Below are 22,540 nucleotides of genomic sequence, written 5' to 3'. Positions count from 1 at the left end.
AACAACGTAATTTTTTATATTTCTCTGGAGTCGAACAACTTTGTATTTATTATTTCTAATACTTTAGATGCTTTTGAATTTCTACAAATACAATCATGTCACAAGTAATAATTGTTTTTTCCTTTCCAATTCTCATATATTTTATTTTTCTTGTGTTACTGTACTGGTTAGAGCTGAGCACAATGCAGAGTAGAAGTGATGGTGGGTATCTCTGTCTTGTTCCCAAACTCAAACTTCTAACATTCTACCATTAAGAAAGTGGTTTGCTGTTGACATTATATGTTGTTCCACTATCAGTGTTCAGGAAGTTTCTCTTTCTAGTTTTCTAAGAAGCTGTTTTTCAAATGAATGGACATTAAATTTTATCAAATGCTTTATCCCCTCCATTGATTAAGATGATCATGGTATTTTCTTTAATACAATTGAAGTGAATTATACTGATTGCTTTTCTGACACTAAATCAATCTTGCAATTTCTAAAATAAATCCAATTGGGTCATGACATAGCAGCCTTTTAATATTATTGACAGATAATATTGGTTATTGATTGCTTCCCCATTAATGAGTGATACTGGCTTATAAATTCCCATCTCATAATGTTCTTGTCAGGTTGTGCTAGGTTAAAAAAAGAAACAAGGAGTGCTCCTTCTTTATCTGTTCTCCACATTTGGTTAAGATTGGTATTATTTCTCTCTTAAAAAGGTTATGTTACCAATTAAGCCACCGGGGGCCTAGAGTTTTTACTATGACAAAACTTAAATTAGTATTGTTTTAAAAATGGATAGAGAACTATTCAGGCTTCTTACTACTTCTGTGTTGGTTTTGGCGAGTTGTATGTGGTTTTCTTTTAATGGTCTCATTCCATCTGTTTCATTTTCAAATTTATTCACATAAAGTTGTTCATAAAATACCCTTCTGGAGGAAAAAAACATCTGCGAGGTTTGGAAGAATGCCCCCCTTTTTATACCTTCTCTTTTTTCCTTGGTTAATCTTGCCAGGAGTTTGTCAATATTATTCTTACCCTTTTCAAAGATCCAATTCACAGTTTTTAAGATCCTTTCTGGCTGGGCGTCGTGGCTTATGCCGGTAATCCCAGCACTTTGGGAGGCTGAGGTGGGTGGATTGCAAGGTTAGGAGTTTGAGACCAGCCTGACCAACATGGTGAATCCCGGTCTCTACTAAAAATATAAAAATTAGCCAGGCAAGGTGGCGAGTGCCTGTAATCCCAGCTACTTGGGAGGGAGGTCGAGGCAGAAGAATTGCTTGAACCCGGGAGGCTGAGGCTGCAGTGAACCAAGATCACATCACTGCACTTCAGCCTGGGCAACTGACAGAGACTCAGTCTCAAAATAATAATAATAATGATAATTTATATGCATTTCAAAAATAGCAAATGCAATGTATGGTTTGAGAAGTCAGGTAAACGGTACATTTGGAGAAGAGGCAGTGTTGTGAGTGAGGGAAAAACACAAGACTAAAGAGTACTGGTAATATTAACTCTTGTTCTGAGTGAACAAGAGAATGGAACAGGTGGAATGAGACCATTAGAAGAAAACTATACACAACTTGCCAAAACTGGTACAAAAGAAATAAGAAGCCTGAAATGTTCTGGGTGAACAAGAGATAACAAGAGATAACAAGTATAACAAGCTGGGCGCGGTGGCTCACGCCTGTAATCCCAGCACTTTGGGAGGCCGAGGCGGGTGGATCACGAGGTCAGGAGATCGAGACCATCCTGGTCAACATGGTGGAACCCCGTCTCTACTAAAAATACAAAAATTAGCTGGGCATGGTGGCGCATGCCTGTAATCCCAGCTACTCAGGAGGCTGAGGCAGGAGAATTGCCTGAACCCAGGAGGCGGAGGTTGCGGTGAGCCGAGATCGCGCCATTGCACTCCAGCCTGCGGAACAAGAGCGAAACTCCGTCTTAAAAAAAAAAAAAAAAAAAAACAAGTATAACAATACTCTAGAAGTGTTCAATTTGTGATAATTCACTGGGCTACACACTTAGGATTTGCAAATGTTTCTGTAACTTTATATTACATTTAAATATACTTTTTAAGAGAGAAAACAGATCCAATATTAAGAGTGGAAATTATGACAGTACTTGTCTTCTCAATATTACAGTAGATGTCAGGAGAAATAGTACAATGTCTTCTCAATTCTAATGGAAAATGATTTGGAACCTAGAATTCTCTAGTCAGATTTTTTTTTTTTTTTTTTTTTTTTGAGACAGGGTCTCACTCTGTCACCCAGGATGGAGTGCAGTGGTGCAATCTCTGCTCACTGCAACCTCTGCCTCCTAGGCTCAAGGCATTCTCCTGCTTCAGTCTGATGATTAGCTGGGACTACAGGCATGCGCCACCACATCAAGCTACTTTGTATTTTTTTTTGTAGAGACAGGGTTTTGCCATGTTGCCCAGGCTGGCTTGAACTCCTGAGCTCAAGTGATCCATCCACTTCGGCCTCCCAAAGTGCTAGAAATACAGGTGTGAGCCACAGCACCTGGCCCCAGACATTCAATCAAATTATAAAGATAAAATAAACATATTTTCAGTCAGGAGAGCTCATAGAAAAGTTACATCCCAGGTACCTTTTCTCATAAATCTGGAGAACGTGCTTCAGTAAAAAGAGGGGACAGATAGGAAGATGAAGACATGGAACCTGGAAACAGAGACTTCAATATAGGAGGAAGGCAAAGGCCTCAGAACAACAAGTATGCCTGGGGGGCAGGAGGTGGGAGGGCTCTAGGGTGGACAACTCCAAGAGAAACTCAACAAGAGAGCACCCGCTTGTGTGTGACCATAGTGAGATTTCTCAGTTCAGTCACAGTACAGTGGTATTTTATTTATTTTTTACTGTTCTAAAGGTACGTCGGCAAGAGTATAGTGATGAATCAGGGGTAGGCACACAGAAAAATCAAACAATTAAAAAACCAAACATGGCAAATACTACATTTAGGATAAGCAAAGAATGATCCTTCTACCCAAAAAATCTGGTAGTGTAGTCACTGTTCAATGCAGTTGTGAATAAGAATTTTACGGCCGGCCAGTCGTGGTGGCTCTCGCCTGTAATCCCAGCGCTTTGGGAGGCTGAGGCAGGCAGATCATGAGGTCAAGAGTTTGAGACCAGCCTGGACAATATGGTGAAACCCCGTATCTATTAAAAATACAAAAATTAGCTGGACATGGTGGTGGCCTGTAATCCCAGCTACTTTGGAATTTGAGGCAGGAGAATCGCTTGAAACTGGAAGGCGGAGGTTGCAGTGAGCTGAGATTATGCTACTGCACTCCAGCCTGGGCGAAAGAGTAAAACTCCATCTCAAAAAAAAGAGAGAGAAATAGAGAGTTTTATGATTATAACGTAAATAGTAAATAGGGATCATTGATTTAGCCCTATATTGTGATATAACGGTATTAAATGAAAGAGAAGAAGAGACTTTTGTATGATTTTGTGGTGTGAGGGCAGATGCTAGGAGAGGACATGTAACACAGTATATCCTCATCTTCTACAGTAGGACTTCAAAAAAGAACTCAAGAACAAAAGAAAAACCAAGTGTAAACACAGAGAAGTAAAAAACTAAAACAATTTAAACTGAGGGGATATGAGGGTGGGAAGGTGCAAGGCAGGCTATTGCTGGCTTTCTGTTTTAAAAACTGCAGCACTTTTTTGTCTTTTTCAATTATTTATATATAGTATTTTCATAAAGATAAAAATTAAATTAAGAAAAAAACTATGGAAATAAAACAGAAAATCCCAGGGAACTAACAAATCAATTTCAGCTTTAAAACTCAGGATAATCACCAGGCTCAGCTCTTGAACAAGAATAAGCATATATATAGCTCACATCAGTAAGCATTATTAATTAAATGTTGTTTTAGTCCCCAATTCTCCCCATATGAAGAGCCAAATTATCTACAGGATACATGCAAAAATTAATACAGGATACATGCAAAGCCCCCACCACCCCCTGCAAGCCAGAACATACAAACCAGATGTTTTCACTTTATCATGCTAGATTGAGTTTATATTATTGTAACTGACTTTATATTATTGTTCCTAACTTTTCAGGAACACATATAAAGTAAACTTGATCTGTGGTGGAAACACAGGATTATTCTTCTATCTTTTAGGAGCTGATACTCTATTAATGGATCTAGCTCCTAAATCAAAAGAACAGAGAGAGTCTGTATAAGCAAAATTACCTGAAGAAAGTCACGAAGAATTGTACCAGGTCCATAAAATTGCTGTGCTGGGAGAAGGCAATCTGTGACAGAAAAACAGATAGTGTGATTATGCAGGTTATGAAACCACCACAGATTCAGGCTTCTCATTTCAAGACTTAAGCTGAAAACAGAGTTTACGTTTTAAAGAAATTAATGAAACCCCTTCAGTTTTCTTGTTTAGTTGCCAGCCCCATGGCAATACTCTGAGGCTTTAGCACAGCCTCCTGCAGCCCCCTCTGAGCTTCACATCAGCCCTGAGGTTCTCTCCATCTGACCCCGGAGACCCTCGCAGGCCTCCATGAAGCCTGGCGCTCCCTCCCTGCACCTCCACCCACACACAAAGCTCTTCTTGTCTGCCTCAGTACTGATTCATGGCTCTGCCTCCAGGTGGGCACACCCATTTTGTGCTCTTCATTCTGTCAACATTTATGCACTCAGTGTGTACTGACTGCAAGATACTGTCCTTTTAACAAAAAATTGTGCCTCACGTTTTGCCACATTGAACATCATCTGACAATATGTCATCAGTTAGAACTTAAATAATTTTATTATCAATTAACAGTTTTCATACCAAGAATATAAAAACACAACATATTTCATCAACTCTTAATTAACACTGGGTGAAAGAGGCATTATTCTGTGTATTATTTAGGAAAAACACTTTAACTACAACAAAATGATTTTTAAGTCACTGACCATAAGATGCATCATGATTTCAGGGATATTAGGACATGAAAAAATGCATACCTCCGAATTAATTAAATATGATAATTGTGTCTTTACTATGACCTACAATATACGTGGTACTAGCCAGACGCTGTGGTGCATTGCCTGCTATTTTTTTTTTCTTGAGACAGAGTCTCGCTCTGTCACCAGGCGCCAGGCTGAAGTGCGGTGGTGCAATCTGGGCTCACTGCAACCTCTACCTCCCAGATTCAAGCAATTCTCCTGCCTCAGCCTCCCGAGTAGCTGGGACTACAGGTGCGCACCACCACACCCAGCTAATTTTTGTATTTTAGTAGAGACAGGGTTTTACTACATTGGCCAGGATGGTCTCGATCTCTTGACCTCGTGATCGGCCCGCCTCGGCCTCCCAAAGTGCTGAGATTAGCCACCACCCCCGGCCATTGCCTGCTTTTTTTAGGGAACTCAGCCCTCTTTGGAGAGACAATGGTATTACAAACGAAACAATTACTGACCAAGTGACAATGCCAGTACAGACAATTCACACAACAAGCACAGAAGGTAAATGACTAGCATCTGCTTTTTTTTTTTGAGACGGAGTTTCACTCATGTTACCCAGGCTGGAGTGCAATGGCCCGATCTCGGCTCACCGCAACCTCCGCCTCCCGGGTTCAGGCAATTCTCCTGCCTCAGCCTCCTGAGTAGCTGGGATTACAGGCATGCACCACCATGCCCAGCTAATTTTTTGTATTTTTAGTAGAGACGGGGTTTCACCGTGCTGACCAGGATGGTCTCGATCTCTTGACCTCGTGATCCACCCGCCTAGGCCTCCCAAAGCGCTGGGATTACAGGCTTGAGCCACCGCGCCCGGCCTAGCATCTGCTTTATTAGTCCCACCCCCAACCCCTTGCACTGCTTTTACAGCCAGACTCACAGGGGCCAGAAAAGAGACTTCTACTGTTTGCTTTTTTGATGGCCCTATTTTCTTTTTGACATTCCATAAATAAATAAAGTTCCAACACTATTCAGGCCATAAAATATTGTGGGGCTTAGAATCTGAATTTTTTGTGTCCTCCCTGTGGCCACCATTTATAATCAGAAATACAAAGTCACATAATTTCATATAGTAAAGAGAAACCCACTTTCTTTTCTTTTCCTTCTTTTATCACAATAGCCAGTCCCACCTCCTTGAGAGAAGGAAAGCTGCAGAATATGACCCATGGTCCTCACATAAAAGTTTAAAATAAGATTGGAGGACAATTATATAAACAAAATCATCTTGGGGAATGAAGAATCCAAGTTATAACACATAAAGAGAGAGAAGGAAACAGACCAGAATCCACCCCAACCCTGTCTGGATTTCAATCTTTTAAACCGTAAGTGTGCCCTCGGTGTTTACACTTAAAGAATCTATGAGATACTTTCACTCACTGCTAGATGCCAAAAACCATTGGATGCTAAGGGCACTGTCTGAGGACCTATCTGGTGTCATGTGCTCTGTGCCACACAGCACTCCTCAGGGCAGCCCCCGCCTTCCCCCACACTGGATGCCAACCATTAGCCTGACTTCTTGCTGAAGCAGGGTCACTCTATGTTCATGTCCAAATTATAATCATAAAGAACCTCATATAAAACAGCTGTCAGTATGGCTGGTACCCAAGACTCTAAAGGGGTCCTCTTATGTTGAATCTTCATCATCTAAGTTTCCGTAGTTACAAGACTGTCTGAGGAAGCCAAAGTTCTAACATGAAAATGTTTATGAATACACTGACCACTTAGAAATATCTAACACTGCTGATTACCCCACGCACTGTTGTCAGTCTTTGTTGGTCAATCTTTGACTGATAAGGTGCCAAACTTATTGTTCAAACTGAACACTTCTGAAAATGAAGGGGAGTACTGTTAAAAATTACCCAGTAATTTTAATTACTGGGTAATTAAAAGTTACTCAATGTAAAAAGCATAACCTTGGTAAGAAGCATAAATTGGGCTGTCCCTACTCCCAGACTCCCAGACAATGCAAACCAGCTGTAAAATCAGTCTTGCAAAAGATAAGATTTTAGTGGAAGTGCTGTTAGAGAACTGCTCATGCAAAACCACTGACAAAGGAAGACTTGGCAGATTTAGCCCTTCAGTTATCAACTGAAGAAGGGACTAAGGATGAAGGTATAGGAAGTGCTTCGTAATACTCTGAATGGGATTAAGAGAGGACCTTGGGGAAACTGAGACATTTCCTGAGACTGTTGCTTTTTAAATCCTGCTGTGAAGTCAAGTCTCAAGTGATGGACTCCTTGATGGAGTCCATGATGGAGCTATCACGCCTCTGGGCACCATGTGCATGACTGAAGCCATACCCCCTTCTCTTTATCTTGCTCTATTTAATTCATAGCCCGTATCTGTACACGTAGTTACGGATATAAGATCTGTGAGAACTGAGGACAGAGATTTCCCCTATTCCCACTGACTATACATCTCCAGTGCCTAAAGCAGCGACTAATACATTAATTGGTACTTAATAAAGATCTGCCGAATAAATGATTATGTTAAATAATGATCTCTCTCACAGAACTCAGTAAGATCTGATTGACTTCCTTTTTTCTTTTATGAACTTGGCTCATGAAGCAGGACCATATCTGCTTCATGATTGTAACTGTAATTTAAATTTTGTTAGCTCTAAAAGTATTTTCCCATACTTTCTGGTTTCATTTTTAAAGATAATATCCCAAATCTTTCTTTCATGATTTATTCTGAAAATGGTGAAATGGATTTGGGGACCTTTCTGATACTGAAGATAAAGAAGATTTCCTATATAAAAATCTATTTTAATACAAAGAAGAAATTCTATTTTATAAATAAAACTCATAATGCCATTCTTCTCTATTTCCAAACAGTAGACACCATACTCTACACTCCAAGAAACCTAGAATTCAGGTTCTGCTACTTCCACAACCTAATTCCAACTCCACTTTCATCAGTATGTCTAAGGTGTATCTACCCCATGGGCCCTCTGGATCTGTTTATAAATTCTGAAAAACTCTAACTCAGAAGCTCAGTGAGGCCTAGGGTCTGGGGTAAGATATTACGGACCTGCACTTCCCCAACCACTAAATGCTGCACTTCAGCCAAAAGTGCTTCTGTCACTGTACTACTGTACCACTGTACCTGACAGCAGATGGTCACCAGAGAGCCTCTCTGCCTGTGTGCATGGGGGTCCTCCCTGTCCTTCCTGGCTTAGCACATCACTGTCTCCCTTTTTCAGCACCCCCAACCCCACTAGAAACTGGCAGGCTCTCCTCTACGCTCTGTCAGCACGGATCTGCTTCCTTCTCAGGGTGTGTGATAATCACAGTCTACATAGGGGTGGCCAATCTTTTGGCTTCCCTAGGCCACACTGGAAGAAGAATTGTCTTCGGCCACACATAAAATACACTAACAAACGATAGTGCTGATGAGCTGGAAAAAAAAAATGCAAAAAAACTCTCATGTTTTAAGAAAGTTTATGAATTGTGTTGGGCTGTATTCAAAGCTGTCCCGGGCTGCATGTGGCCCGTGGGCTGTGGGTTGGACAAACCTGGTCTACCATATACCATGGCTGTCTACAGACAGACATCCTGGAGAAGAGGATTTCTGCATTCCTCTATGAAGATACCAATTCCTAACTTAAATTACTGTTGTACCTCCCATACAAGAGCAGATACACTTTCGTATTCTAAGAACTAGGCCGTGGCTCTCAAACTCCCAGCTTACAACAAAGTCAGAATCCCAGGCCCTATCCCTATCTCTGTATCTTTAAGCTCCTCAAGTGATTCTGATGCTAGTCTCCATAGGCCAAACTTCAGGAAACTCTGAAGTAAGAAATTATTTTAAAATCAGGCTGGACACAGTGGCTTACGCCTGTAATCCCAGAACTCTGGGAGGCTGAGGTGGGTAGATCACTTGAGGCCAGGAGTTCGAGACCAGCCTGGCCAACATGGCAAAACCCCGTTTCTACTAAAAATACAAAAATTAGTTGGGTGTGGTGGCATGCGCCTGTAATCCCAGCTACTCGGGAGGCTGAGGCACAAAAATTGCTCAAACCCAGGAGGCGGAGAGGTTGCAGTAAGCCACGATCGCACCACTGGACTCCAGCTTGGGCGACAGAGCGAGACTGTCGCAAAACAACAACAACAACAACAACAAAAACTCCTCCTCTGTTCCTTTCCCTAGATAATTTATTTAGTATTTCAGGTACTGCATTGAAAAAAAAAATCCTCGCCTTTACTTGAAAGGTTAAAGCCCCATAATTTGTTTGACTCTTCTGGGGGAGTGAGAGGGAGATGGGGAAGGATAAGGGTAGAGGAAGAGAGGACAGTGCTTTGAAACAAAAGGAAAGGCAGGGCTTAAACCTGGAGGCAGGGAAACAGGGAATGAGGGGAGGTTTCACATTCTGAAAGTGCCTGGGAATATGTCCTGGTGGCAGGTTAGGGAGGTTTTGGAGCTTCATGTCCAAGCCTGTGCCACATGAGAGTGAGGATGCTTCCCTCAAGAGTGAGGAGCCAGGGAATCGGACACAGCAGTCAGCGACTGAAGATCAGACCAGGGGTTCTTCCCCAGTCTCTGAGCTCAGTTCAGCCCTAAGGTTTCTATATGTCCCTGAGAGAAGGGACGGGGTCTCTGCCAAAACAGAGGCTGAGAATAAATTTCTAATCAAGTGCGGTGGGTAGAACCTGAGTCCAAGATTACTATTCTATTATAACACACTCATTAACAATTTTGAATTCATTAGAGAACTACGTACTTAGCTGAAATATGAAAAGGTACCGAAAGGCTAGTCATGAAAAGCAACATTCCCTGCTCCTCCTCTGCTCTTCTGAAGGTTTCTCTCCAGGGCCACCACCTTTAACTAGGTTACTTTTCAGTTCTTCTGGGAGCTGCCTTTTTATCATTAATGTTTTTATTGTTATTTCCTGATCTATCCATTTCAGGCATCACTTTAACCAACTTCTTACTGAAACAGAAGGTGATTTTCGTCATCAGACACACCCCAGTATATATATCACTGGTCTTAGTGCCTCTGTTAGTTCCTCTGCCGTTATCCTGAGGGTGACAGTGATGGAAATTTTGCCACCACAGACAGGAAATAGACATAACTCTCTGGGATATGGGGACACGACGTGCCTGTGACCCACACACAGCTGCAGGATCAGGAGACAGTGCAGCCATAGCCCACTGAAGGGCAGCTTCCCAGGCCCCACCGGGAGGAGCCTTCAGACCCTGATGCACCTGTGCACTGGAGTGAAGGCAGGAGGCTTGCTGGGAAGCTCTGTTTTCCATTTTCACCAAGGTGGGTGGGTGGGTGAGCTGAGCTGAGGGAGAGGCAGTTTTGCCCCGACCCCTGAGTGTTCTAGAGACTGCCCACCGGTAACTGGTAAAAGCCCCGTACAATGCTGTGTGCTTCCCGTAAAGGCGAACAGAACTTCAGCTCCAGGTTGCACTATGCTGCAGGCCTGCCCAGCAGAGGCATGCTCTTGTAGCTGTCTTTAGGAGGCCTAACCATGTACTCATACCTTTATTTCTTCTTCTACCACCTGTATTATTTTTTTCACAGTGTAGTTTTTTTTCTTTTTTAGTAGAGATGGAGTCTCACTATATTGCCCAGGCTGATCTCTGGGTTCAAGTGATCCTTGTATCTCAGGCTCTCAAAGTGCTAGGATTGCAGGCACGAGCCACTACGTCTGGCCTCTTTTTCATTTTGGAAAATCTTAAATTTTTTAAAAAGTAGAAACGGCACTATAATGAACCTCATGTGCTCATCATCCTGCTTTAGTAAATTGACCAGCTCATGGTCAGCCTTGTTTCATCTGCACTCCACTTACTTTCCCCACAACCATATTATTTTGAAGCAAATCCTAGACCTCCAATCATTTCCCTCTTAACTATTTCAATATAGACAGCAGCTCTGAACTTTCTTCTTTGTAAAATTTGGGTGTTTATGTCCTCAGCCCTCTCTTTTCTTCTACCTCCTAAATCTCTGGACAAAATTCCAACTGAGAACAATCCACTCCTCTAACTCTACACTGCGTAGACTGAGATAACAAATTCTTGATTGCCAACTTCAGCCAGCCCACAGCACTGGTCAGCAATTGTTCTGACAATATCAGAAAAAGGTGTCGGCTCCTCTGAAAGTTGCTAGGGGATGTGTGTCATCAGATGGTCCCCTTCCCTGGGTTTCTACACAAGAATTCCACCTGGACTCCCCGACAGGCCTGGCTCATTCCAATCCAGACTCCCAACTGCTGCCAGTGGGGTCTTTCTAAACATTGATCTTTGGTTACTTCTCAGCTTAAAAAACCTCAACGACTCCCAGTTACGTCAGGACTCCAGGCCCTCCCCACTCTCCAGCTCCTTGCTCACAACACTGTCACCAGCTCTACTAAACTCCTGGAAGTTCCTGAAAGGGCTGGTCATTCCCTTTCCCCACCACAAACACCCCTTTCCCCCTCTCCATGCTCCGTAGGCCTCAGCTCTGGTGTGGTCTCTCCTAAGTTGGACTCAGGTGACACAGGGCACTCCCCTCCCCTCTCGTGGCTCCCAAGAATGCATTGGCACACTTCTGACCCTAAGCTTCTGATGAAGGCGCCTGCTGTCCACTCACAGCTGCTGCTCTGGGCCAGAAAGTCTGCTGGCTGAGTGAGTTTTAAAGAAGTCTAGTGGGTTCCTGGCTCTGGAGATCCAGGAGAGAGGTCTGCTAGAAACGAAGATTTATCCATCCAGCCACAGGCAGTGTTCCCAGATGGTGTGGATGAGATTACCCAAGGAAAAAGAGTCTAGATGAAACCCAAGGGAACAATAGCATTAAAGAGCTGAGAAGTGACAACCAAAGCCAAAGCTGAAAAGCAGGAGAGGGGACTTTCGAGTAGAAGGAATAATTCATTTTTCTTTATGATGAAACCTACAAGGCTGTACAAACACTGTAGTTTGAAATGGAGACAGACACGTGCTTTAAGTACAGTTTAATTCTCTCTCTCTCTTTTCTTTTTTTTTTTTTTTTGGAGACAGAGTTTTGCTCTGTTGCCCAGACTGGAGTACAGTGGTGCAATCTTGGCTCACTGCAACATCTGCTACCTAGGTTCAAGTGATTCTCATGTCTCAGCCTTGCGAGTAGCTGGGACTACAGGAACACACCACCACACTCAACTAATTTTTTTGTATTTTAGTAGAGGCAGGGTTTTATCATGTTGCCCAGGCTGGTCTCAAACTCCTGAGCTAAAGTGATCTGCCTGCCTCGGCCTCCCTAAGTCCTAGAATTACAGCATGACTTTATAATTCTTAAAACTCTTAAGATACAGATAACTGGGAGGCCAAGGCGGGTGGATCACGAGGTCAAGAGATCGAGACCATCCTGGTCAACATGGGAAACCCCGTCTCTACTAAAAATACAAAACATTAGCTGGGCATGGTGGTGCGTGCCTGTAATCCCAGCTACTCAGGAGGTTGAGGCAGGAGAATTGCCTGAACCCGGGAGGCGGAGGTTGCGGTGAGCCGAGATCGGGCCATTGCACTCCAGCCTGGGTAACAAGAGTGAAACTCCGTCTCAAGAAAAAAAAAAAAAGGTACAGATAACTAACACCAGCAGCTATGGATATACATTGTTATTATACAATAAATATAAACATTAAAAGTATATCTGACACTATTCATAACAGCCAAAGAGTGAAAACCATCCAAGTATCCATCGATAGAAAAATGGATAAACAAAATGTGGTATACACATGTAAGGAATATTGTTCAGCTATAACAAGGAATAAGTACTGAAACATACTAAACTTGGGTAAACCTTGAAAACATTATGCTAAGTGACAGCACAGCATGTGACTCAATTTATATAAAATGTCCAGAATACGCAAATCCATGGAGACAGGAAATACAGACTGAGGGTTGCCAGAAGAGGGAGGAATGGAGAGTGACTGCTAGGGGGCTTCTTCTGGAAGTGATGAAAATATTCTAAATCTCACTGTGGTGATGATGGGTGGCTGCACAATTCTGTGAATATACTGAAAACTAATGAACTGTGTACTTTAAATGCGTGAACTGTATGGTGTGTAAATTATGTCTCAATAAAGCTGTTATAAGAAAAATAGCATATCCAAGTGAACAAAAGTTTTACACATCCCTCTCTCAGTACAGCAATCCTGTTAGCACCCATAAACAGAACTCTAAAATCTAAATGAATGCCCAGTTCTCCATACCAATTCTGTGCTGCCTCTACTTGTGAACACTGGCCTCTTATGTAGAACAGTAGATGAAACACCCAGCATGCAGACAACTTCTATATTAGTTCCACATTACAGTAACAAGCTCTGTTGCAGAGTCAGGAACAAGCCAGAGCCTCACCACTCCACCTGCCCACCACACAATACACACCATCTGCTCAGCCATCTTCTATCTTGAACACCTAGCCCCCTAAACTATGGACACAGCTAAAGCCAGCTGAGCCCCCGCTTACTGGGAAGAACAACTAGGATAGCTTTCAGAAAGCAGGGGCAGAGGGAAGGGTGCTCACCTACAGGAACAACCGATCAGAAAACAGGCACAACCAGCCCCAACACACCTGCCACCCTCCTAGAAATAGGACTTTTCAGTCTGTGGGTTTTGTTTGTTTGTTCTCTCTTTTTTTTTTTTTAAGTTAACATTCTTGGAGTATATTATTTGTTTTTTAACTGCATCTACAAAGGTTTTTATAGTCAGTTTTAAATTCCCTCAGCAGTTATAGGTTTTGATCTGTTCCTAATTATGGAAAAGAATCCTGGGATTGGTTCGGAGTGAAGAAACTTGAGTTTAGTATTACCATTTTTAGAGCCCCAATTCTTACACAAATTTCCGAGTAGAGAATTAGATTTCCTCAGTTATTTTGCTTTAAAGAATGAGAATCAAAAGCAAAACGGCTTTGCCTGCATTGAAAGCCATACTGAAATTTAACTGAATGGCCTACACTGCACTATTTAGACATTTCCCTATTCTAAATAAGTCTCTCCATTTTTACTGAATTTGCACAGTTGCTAAATGTGTGTATTTAAGAGCCATGCTACACACCTAGAAAAGCTAAGGCTCTAGCAAGAAGGAAACATGCAGCCCTTGTTGAGAACACCAAGCATTTACCCCGAAAGACACCAGCTCAGTCCTCCACATAGCGCACAGCCAGAAACGGTCCCCAGTGCAGACAGAACCAGTGTCAACCAGGCTCTCATGCGAGGACAATGAGAACACATGATGACATAGGTCTAGTCACAGTGAATAGTGCAGTCATTTGCACCAAACAGCAATAAGACATGTTTGCAACAGAACTTACCTGCGTTTTCAAGGAGAGCTTGGCAAATTAAATTGTGAGTATGCCATCATTTATTTTCACAAGTGCTCCTAAATGCAGTGTTCATAAGTGGATCTTAATTTAAGTTAGTGATCCAGCTCAGATAAGGAGCACCAAAAAATCAGGAAGAAAATCAACATCTCCTTGATTCTAAAACTAAAAATTATTACTTCTTAGAAGTAAGTATGGGGAAGTGCTCCCTCTAGAAGGAAAGCTCTAAAACCATTTCAGTGACTTTCAGAGGGTGGAGCAATAGAGAACTAGGAGGAAAAAAACTAGCTTTGGCAACAAGCACAGCTATCTCCAGCACAAAAGCTTGCTTATATGCACAGACTGAGAAGTGTCCGCAGTGTAAGTCAAGATTTTCACTATGAATCTTAAAAGTACTAATCATTTGTCAGCTATAAGCAACAAAGCATGATGTTCAGTTAGATTCAGAATATGGAGAGGTATGGCAGTACAAAAACAATCTCAACCTAAAATGAGTCAATAAATTTTATTTAGTAAAACCCTAATCAAGTGTTTTACATGAAGATAACCTAACAAATATATATCATCTACATCTTAATAGGGTCAGAAGATGTTGCCAAACTGAAATTATACTGACTAGAGCCTAGAGCTCAACCTCTTTCGGATCAGAGAAACAACCGAAACCCCTGCAAGCCCCACTCCAAATGCAGCCTATGGCAGGGAGAATTCTAATAACCGCAAGATTTCCACCTCCTGTATCTTTCCTCCTCCTGTGTGGGTGGGCCTGGCCTAACCAGATAAGCTCCTTTAAAAGAGGGTCTGGTGAAACTCCGTCTCTACTAAAAATACAAAAAATTAGCTGGGCATGGTGGCGCGTGCCTGTAATCCTAGCTACTCAGGAGGCTGAGGCAGGAGAATTGCCTGAACCCAGGAGACAGAGGTTGCAGTGAGCCAAGATCGAGGCGGAGGTTGCAGTGAGCCGAGATCGCGCCACTGCACTCCAGCCTGGGTAACAAGAGTGAAACTCCGTCTCAAAGAAAAAGAAAAAAGAGGGTCTAGAGATCAGAGTCCTAAGAAGTCAGAAAAATTTGAAGCTTCAGAATACATATTCAGTATGTGTATAGGTATACGAGATCTAAAATTTTCAAGTGCTATATAAATGCAATCACGCAGTATATAAATTTCTAAGATTTTCTTTTTCAATCAGCAAAATTTGCTTGTGATTTATCAAAATTGTTGTGTTTCTGTATATTAATACTTCATTTCTTTTTGTTGCTGGGTATTATGCCATGGTGTGTATATAGCATCATTTATTTAACCATTCATTTGTTGAGGAATATTTGGCTTATTTCCAGTTTTGGGCTATTATAAATAAAGCTGTTAAATATTGCTGTTAAGGGCCATAAACCCAGTTGTACAGGTGTTTGTGACAAAACACTGGTTTTCATATCTCTAGGATAAATGGCCAGGAATACGATTGCTGGGGTTAAACCGTAAGTATAACATTAGTTTTTTAAGAATCAGACAAACTATTTTCCAGAGTGACTATACCATCTTGTATTCAATGTATGAGTTGCAGAATACAAAATCAACACACAAAAATCAGAAGCATTTCTATACAACAACAACAAACTAGCAGAAGAAATCAAGAAAGCAATCCCATTCATGATAGATTTTTTTTTTTTAAAACCTCTAAAAACAACCCTAGGAATAAATTTAATCAAGGAAGTGAAAGCCCTCTCTCCAAGGAAAACTATAGAACACTGATGTAAGAAATTGAAGCAGTCACACAAAAAAATGGGAAGAGACACCATGTTTGTGGACTGAAAGAATTAATATTGTGAAAACAATACACTCCCAAAAGCTATCTACTGATTCAATGTAATCTCTACACCAATGACATTCTTCACGGAAATAGAAAAAAAAATCCTAAAATTTGTATGGAACAACAGAAGACCCCAAATAACAAAAGCATTTTTTTTTCCCCCTTTTTTGAGACAGAGTCTCGCTCTGTTTGCCCAGGGTGGAGTGCAGTGGTGCAATCTCTGCAACCTCTGCCTCCCAAGTTCAAAAGATTCTCCTGCCTCAGCCTCCCAAGCAGCTGGGATTATAGGAACCCACCACTGCACCCAGCTAATTTTTGTATTTTTATTAGAGAAGGGGTTTTGCCATGTTGGCCAGGCTGGTCTCGAACTCCTGACCTCAGGTGATCCACCTGCCTTGGCCTCCCAAAGTGCTGGGATTATAGGTGTGAGCCAATAGGCCCGGCCCACCAAAGCATTTCTGAGCAAAAAGAACAAAACTGGAGGCATCATATCACCTTACTTCAAAATATACTATAAAGCTATAGTACCCACAACAGCATGATACTGGCATAAAAACAGATACACAGACCAGTGGAACAAAATTAAGAACCCAGAAATAAATCCACATATTCATAGCCAACTGGTTTTCAATAATGGAGTCAAGAATGTTCAGTGGGGAAATGATAGGTTCTTCAATAAATGGTGCAGGGAAAACTGTATATCCATGTGCAGAAAAATAAAACTAGACCCCTCTCTCTCACCATATACAAAAATCAAATTTAAATGGATTAAAGACTTACATGTAAGACCTAAAACCATAAACTACTAGAAGAAAACACTGGGAAAATCCTTCATGACACTGGTCTGAGCAACGATGTTTTGTGTAAGCTCTCAAAAGCATAGGCAACAAAAGCAAAAACAGACAAATGGGATTATATCAAGCCAAAAAGCTCTACGAAGCAAAGGAAACAAGAGAGTGAAGAGACAGCTTATAGAAGGGGAGAAAATATTTGGAAACTATTCATCCAACAAGGGATTAACCAGAATACATCAGGAATTCGAACAACTCAACAGAAAAAAATTAGATTTAACAATGGGCAAATGATCTGAATAGACATTTCTCAAAAGAGGACATAGAAATGGCCAACAGGCATATGAAAAAAGTCTCAACTTCAGTAATCATCAGGCACATGCAAATCAGAACCATAATGAGAAATCATCTCATCCCAGTTAAAATGGCCATTATTCAACAGACACAATAACACATGCTGGTGAGGACATGGAGAAAGAAGATGCAAGTTCACTGCTAGTGGGAATGTAAATTAGTACGGCCACTATGGAAGACAGTATGAAGGTTCCTCAAAATAGATCCACCATGTGATCCAGCAATCCCACTGCTGCGTATATATTCAAAAGAATGAAAATCAGTATACTGAAGAGATACTGCATGCTCTGAATGTTTATTGTAGCACTATTCACAACAGTGAAGACACAGAATCAACCTACTTGTCCATCAACAAATGGACAAATAAAATGTGGTATACATTATATAATGAAATATTATTCAGCCATAAAAAGAATAATATCGTGTCATTTGCAGCAACATGAATGGAACTGGCGGTCATTATGTTAAGTGAAACAAGCCAGGCACAGAAAGACATGTATGTTTTCTTACTCATATGTGAGAGCTAAAAAAACTGATCTTGTAGGGGTAGAGCATATAATGGTGGTTACCAGCAGCTGGGGAGTAGGGGAGATCGAGAGAGATTAATTAATGGGTATGAAACTATAGTTAGAAGGAATATGTTCCAGTGTTCAATGGCACAATAGTCATCATAACTATAGTTAGCAATAATTTATTCACTGTTTCAAAGTAGTTGAAGATGTGAAATGTACTCAACACAAAGAAATGATAAATGTTTGATGTGAAGGATATCCTAATGACCCTTATTTGATAATTATACCTTTTATACATGTATGAAAATAACTCATGTACCTCATAAATATGCACAATTATGTATCAATTTAAAAAATAAAATTAAAAAAATATATTAAAAATATGATATAAATACCTAGAAAAGTGACTCAAACAGAGGAAATTCAAAACATTTTATAACTATTAAAGAAGCTGAATTAGCAGCTAAAAATATCTCCACAAATAAGACACTAAGATCAAATGATTTTACAGGAGAGAACTACCAAGTACTTGAGGTTCAGTTAACTATAATCTTACAGCCGGGCGCGGTGGCTCAAGCCTGTAATCCCAGCACTTTGGGAGGCTGAGGCGGGTGGATCACGAGGTCAAGAGATCGAGACCATCCTGGTCAACATGGTGAAACCCCATCTCTACTAAAAATACAAAAAATTAGCTGGGCATGGTGGCACATGCCTGTAATCCCAGCTACTCAGGAGGCTGAGGCAGGAGAATTGCCTGAACCCAGGAGGCGGAGGTTGCGGTGAGCCGAGATCGCGCCATTACACTCCAGCCTGGGTAACAAGCGCGAAACTCCGTCTCAAAAAAAAAAAAAAAAACTATAATCTTACACCTTCTCCAGAGATGAGAAAGAGAAAAAACTCCTTAAACTATAGTTATTAAAGATTAGTTTAACATAACATCAAAACCATAACAAGGAAAGGGAAAATTATCAGACATTCTTACTCATGAAATAGATACAAAATTCTAACCAAAATATTAGCAAACTGAATCCAACAATGTGTAAAGTAAGGAAATAATATGTCATGCCCAAGTTGGGTTTATCCCAGGAATGCAAATGATCTTCAGGTCCTGGCTTGTGTGACAGGGTAAATGGTGGTGCTGTTCACCGAAAGAGGAAGCATGGAAGTTTGGGGCTAAGGTCACAAGAAGGAATATGCACCGAGTGCAGGGAGCTTTGATTATCCAGGTAGGGCTGTCCAGGCAGCAACTGCCAGTGCTGATCTGGAGGCAGCACTGAGAATCAACAGAATAGACGTGGTACTACAGGTCCCACATGCAGAAAACTGTGGAGTGAAGAGAGAAAAGGACCAGGTCTAAATCCTAGACAAGTCCAGTGTTTAAGGAAGAAGATTCCCTAAAAAGACTGGCCAGAGAACAAGGGAAAGAAAAATCCAGAAGACAAGAAAGATGATGACTCAAAGCCATGCAATGAGAGAAGGGGACTGAAGAATTCCCTCTCTGGGGCCCACTATGACAGGATGGTTTCAGGATGTGGTGAGGGAAGAGGCCAGACCACTGTGAGCATATGTGTAATAGACAACAGGAAACAGGAATAGGAAGTGTGTCTGATGCTTACAAGACTGACTGAGGAGGGACGCAGGAGTTATGCAAGGGCAAAGGGAGATGCTGATGACAGGATTAACAAATCTTAGACCATGGAGACAGGAAAAGGAGAGAGGGTGGTGAGAAAAAGTACAACATAGTTTTTGTCCTCCATTATTTCCAGAATGGAAAGATAAACTCTTCTTTAGTTACAGTCCCAAGGCATCCTAATTGGTCAGTGATGACTTGCTTTTTTTTATTAATTTTTTATTTTAAGTTCAGGGGTATATGTACAGGATGTACAGGTTACATATGTAAACATGTGCCATAGTGGTTTGCTACACACATCATCTCATCACCTAGGTATCAAGCCCAGCATCCATTAGCTATTATTCCTGATGTGCTCCCTCCTCCCCATAACCCTCCAATAGGCCCCAGTATGTACTGTTCCCCACCATGTGTCCACATGTTCTCATCATTCAGCTCCCGCTTATAAGTGAGAACATGTGGTACCTGGTTTTCTGTCCCTGCATTAGTTTGCTGAGGATAATGGCCTCCAGCTCCATCCATGTCCCTGCAAAGGACATGATCTCATTCCTTTTTATGAGTGCATAGTATTCCATGGTGTATATGTACCACATTTTCTTTATCCAGTTGATCATTGATGGACATTTAGGTTGGTTCCATGTCTTTGCTATTGTGAATACTGCTGCAATGAACATACATGTATGTGTATCTTTATAACAGAATGATTTGTATTCTTTTGGATATACACCCAGTAATGGAATTGCTGGGTCAAATGGTATTTCTGCCTCTAGGTCTTTGAGGAATTGCCACACTGTCTTCCACAATGGTTGAACTAATTTACACTCCCACCAACAGGGTAAAAGCATTCCTATTCCTCCACAGCCTTGCCAGCATCTCTTCTTTTTTTGACTTTTTAATAATAGACATTCTGACTGGTATGAGATGGTGTCTCACTGCATGGTGTCTCACTGTGGATCATTAGCATTTCTCTAATGATCAGTGATGTTGAACTTTTTTTTATATGTTGGTGATGACTTGCTTCTGAGGTTGATTATGCTTCTGAACTTTGGCAAATGGCAACAGCCTCTGTCCAGTGACCAAGCTTCCATGGTTAAAGGTGAACCGGTCCCTGAAAGCCCACCTACCCCTAAGCTCCACATTCACCTAAATGAAGAAGGTAAGAAGCAGACGGTATTGAGGCAAGGCCCCAGGGGACATGAGTATAAAAAGCTAAAATGGGGCCATGGATCTTGGACAAGAGAGAGTACACTGGCCCCTTGGGAACAGAGAAAAGGAGCAGGCTGACAATAAGACACTGCAACAGCCGCACAGCCCCTTACAACTACCCTTCAGGTCACATGCACAGAGAACTGGAGGCTTGGTGGAAAGGCTACATGATTTGTGTAAGAGTCAGGAATCAAACTACCTCTGTCTGACTACAAGCCTGATGCTCTTCAACACAGCCTCCCCATTTCTCCTTCTTTAAACTCTACTCTACTCTTTAAACTTACTCTAGAATTGAAGCTCTTTGTGTAGCCCTACAGGCTTTCACATGGCAAGCGCTCACTGAAGAGGTGACTACGTTTATAATGACCAAAGCTGTTACATGGTAACTTGCTTTCAAAAGTGCTTTTGTAAAAGTCCTTTGTGACTGATACAGTCTATCCTCACTCCAATCTTCTGTGCAGCATGCATGTGCTCAGCACTCCTCTGCCATACACATTACAAACTCAAAGCCACATTGCACACCTCATTTACCACAAGCTCTAAATTAGCAAATTTAGTCTTTAGAGATTTCACCATCTTTGCAGGTATGAGACCAAAAAGCTCTTCTTACCTGAATTTTGATGGGCCAGGTGAAATTACTGACATAAACAAAGAAAGTGATATTTGGGTGGTTGCGAAAATCAAACTTCTCATTAGAAAAACTATCTTTGTACTCCTTAATGTTGGTTTTTGAAACAACAGGCATCTCTTCTCCAGCCTGGGTTCCAGCTGTTAGAAGAAAATAAATGAAACAGAAGAGACATTTTTTGGGGATGTTTTCAGGGAGAACAGAATCTGGCCTCATTAACAATAAGGATAATGGCATTTACCAAGCATTTCCTGTGTTCCAGTAACGGCCTGTAAGAGCTGACTCTCATTTAATCCTCACAGCTGCCCTACTATTATCTTCACTTACAGACTGGAAATTGAGATTCAGAGAAATTAAGTAACTTCCCCTCAAGTCACACAGCCAGCAAGAAATGGCGACAAGATTTAGAGCTGGGCAGGCTAATAATATATAAGCCTATGTCCCTAACCAAAATGGTTTTACCAGAAACCCATGTTAACTCCTTTCTACTCCTGCCCCACCCCCAAACAGGCAACACACACAGTCATGGAAATACAGATACCACTAGAATCCTATTAACAGGCACTGGCATTTACTTTGCCCACAGCACTCAATTCCTTTGCATTTCCCCTTCACACCTCTTGGGCAATGAGCCAGGTACTCATGCCAGGAATGCTGATGTACTGCTCACTGCCTAACCTGCAGCAGCAGGGAGGAGGGGCTCAAGGGGTCACTCAGTCTTCCCTTCTACTGTCAGCTACCACGGTATTTAAGTCCCTCTAATCTGGTATAACTCCATCCTATTTCCAGTCCTTCAACATTCCATAGTCTCCCTCAGCCACGAATTCAAGTGCCGATAAAGATTAATAAAATGGACTTTTTTCCATGTCTGACATAGACCCTGTGACTAAAGCCCAGATTATCACATCTTCATTGAGACACTCATTGCAATTTTTTTTTTTTTTTTTAAAGACAGAGTTTCACTCTTGTTGCCCAGGCTAGAGTACAATGGTGCAATCTCAGCTCGCTGCAACCTCTGTCTCCCAGGTTCAAGTAATCCTCCTGCCTCTGCCTCCCAGGTAGCTGGGATTACAGGCATGAGCCACCACACCCAACTAATTTTGTATTTTTAGTAGAGATGGGGTTTCACCATATTGGTTAGGCTGGTCTTGAACTCCTGACCTCAGGTAATCCACCCGCCTCAGCCTCCCAAAGTGCAGGGATTACAGGCATAAGCCACTGTCTGGCTTACTGCAAATCTTTCACATGCTTGGAGATGTCACCTTTCTCTAGAAAAATACTCTGCTAATTCAGACTTTTTCTTTTTTTTCTTTTTTTTTTTTTTTAAAGACAGGGTTTCACCATGTTGGCTAGGCTGGTCTTGAACTCC

At 41.6% G+C, this 22,540-nt stretch overlaps 1 protein-coding gene across 1 annotated transcript in view; it reads right to left on the bottom strand.

Moving 5' to 3' along the window:
- ATRN (attractin) overlaps window positions 1-22,540 on the bottom strand; it is a 163,190-nt gene that overhangs the window by 26,120 nt on the left and 114,530 nt on the right. Inside the window, exons 24-25 of the mRNA XM_017504810.2 lie at window positions 21,154-21,311; window positions 4,205-4,266 (exon numbers count right to left, since the gene is read on the bottom strand). Of these exons, the coding sequence (XP_017360299.1) occupies window positions 4,205-4,266; window positions 21,154-21,311 (220 nt within the window). The remainder of the gene's footprint in view (window positions 1-4,204; window positions 4,267-21,153; window positions 21,312-22,540) is intronic.

This window comes from Cebus imitator, unplaced genomic scaffold (genome assembly GCF_001604975.1).
Source record: "Cebus imitator isolate Cc_AM_T3 unplaced genomic scaffold, Cebus_imitator-1.0 Scaffold328, whole genome shotgun sequence".
Taxonomy (NCBI): domain Eukaryota; kingdom Metazoa; phylum Chordata; class Mammalia; order Primates; family Cebidae; genus Cebus; species Cebus imitator.
The sequence above is the reverse complement of the archived record's forward strand: the minus strand, read 5'-3'. Positions and strand labels throughout refer to the sequence as shown.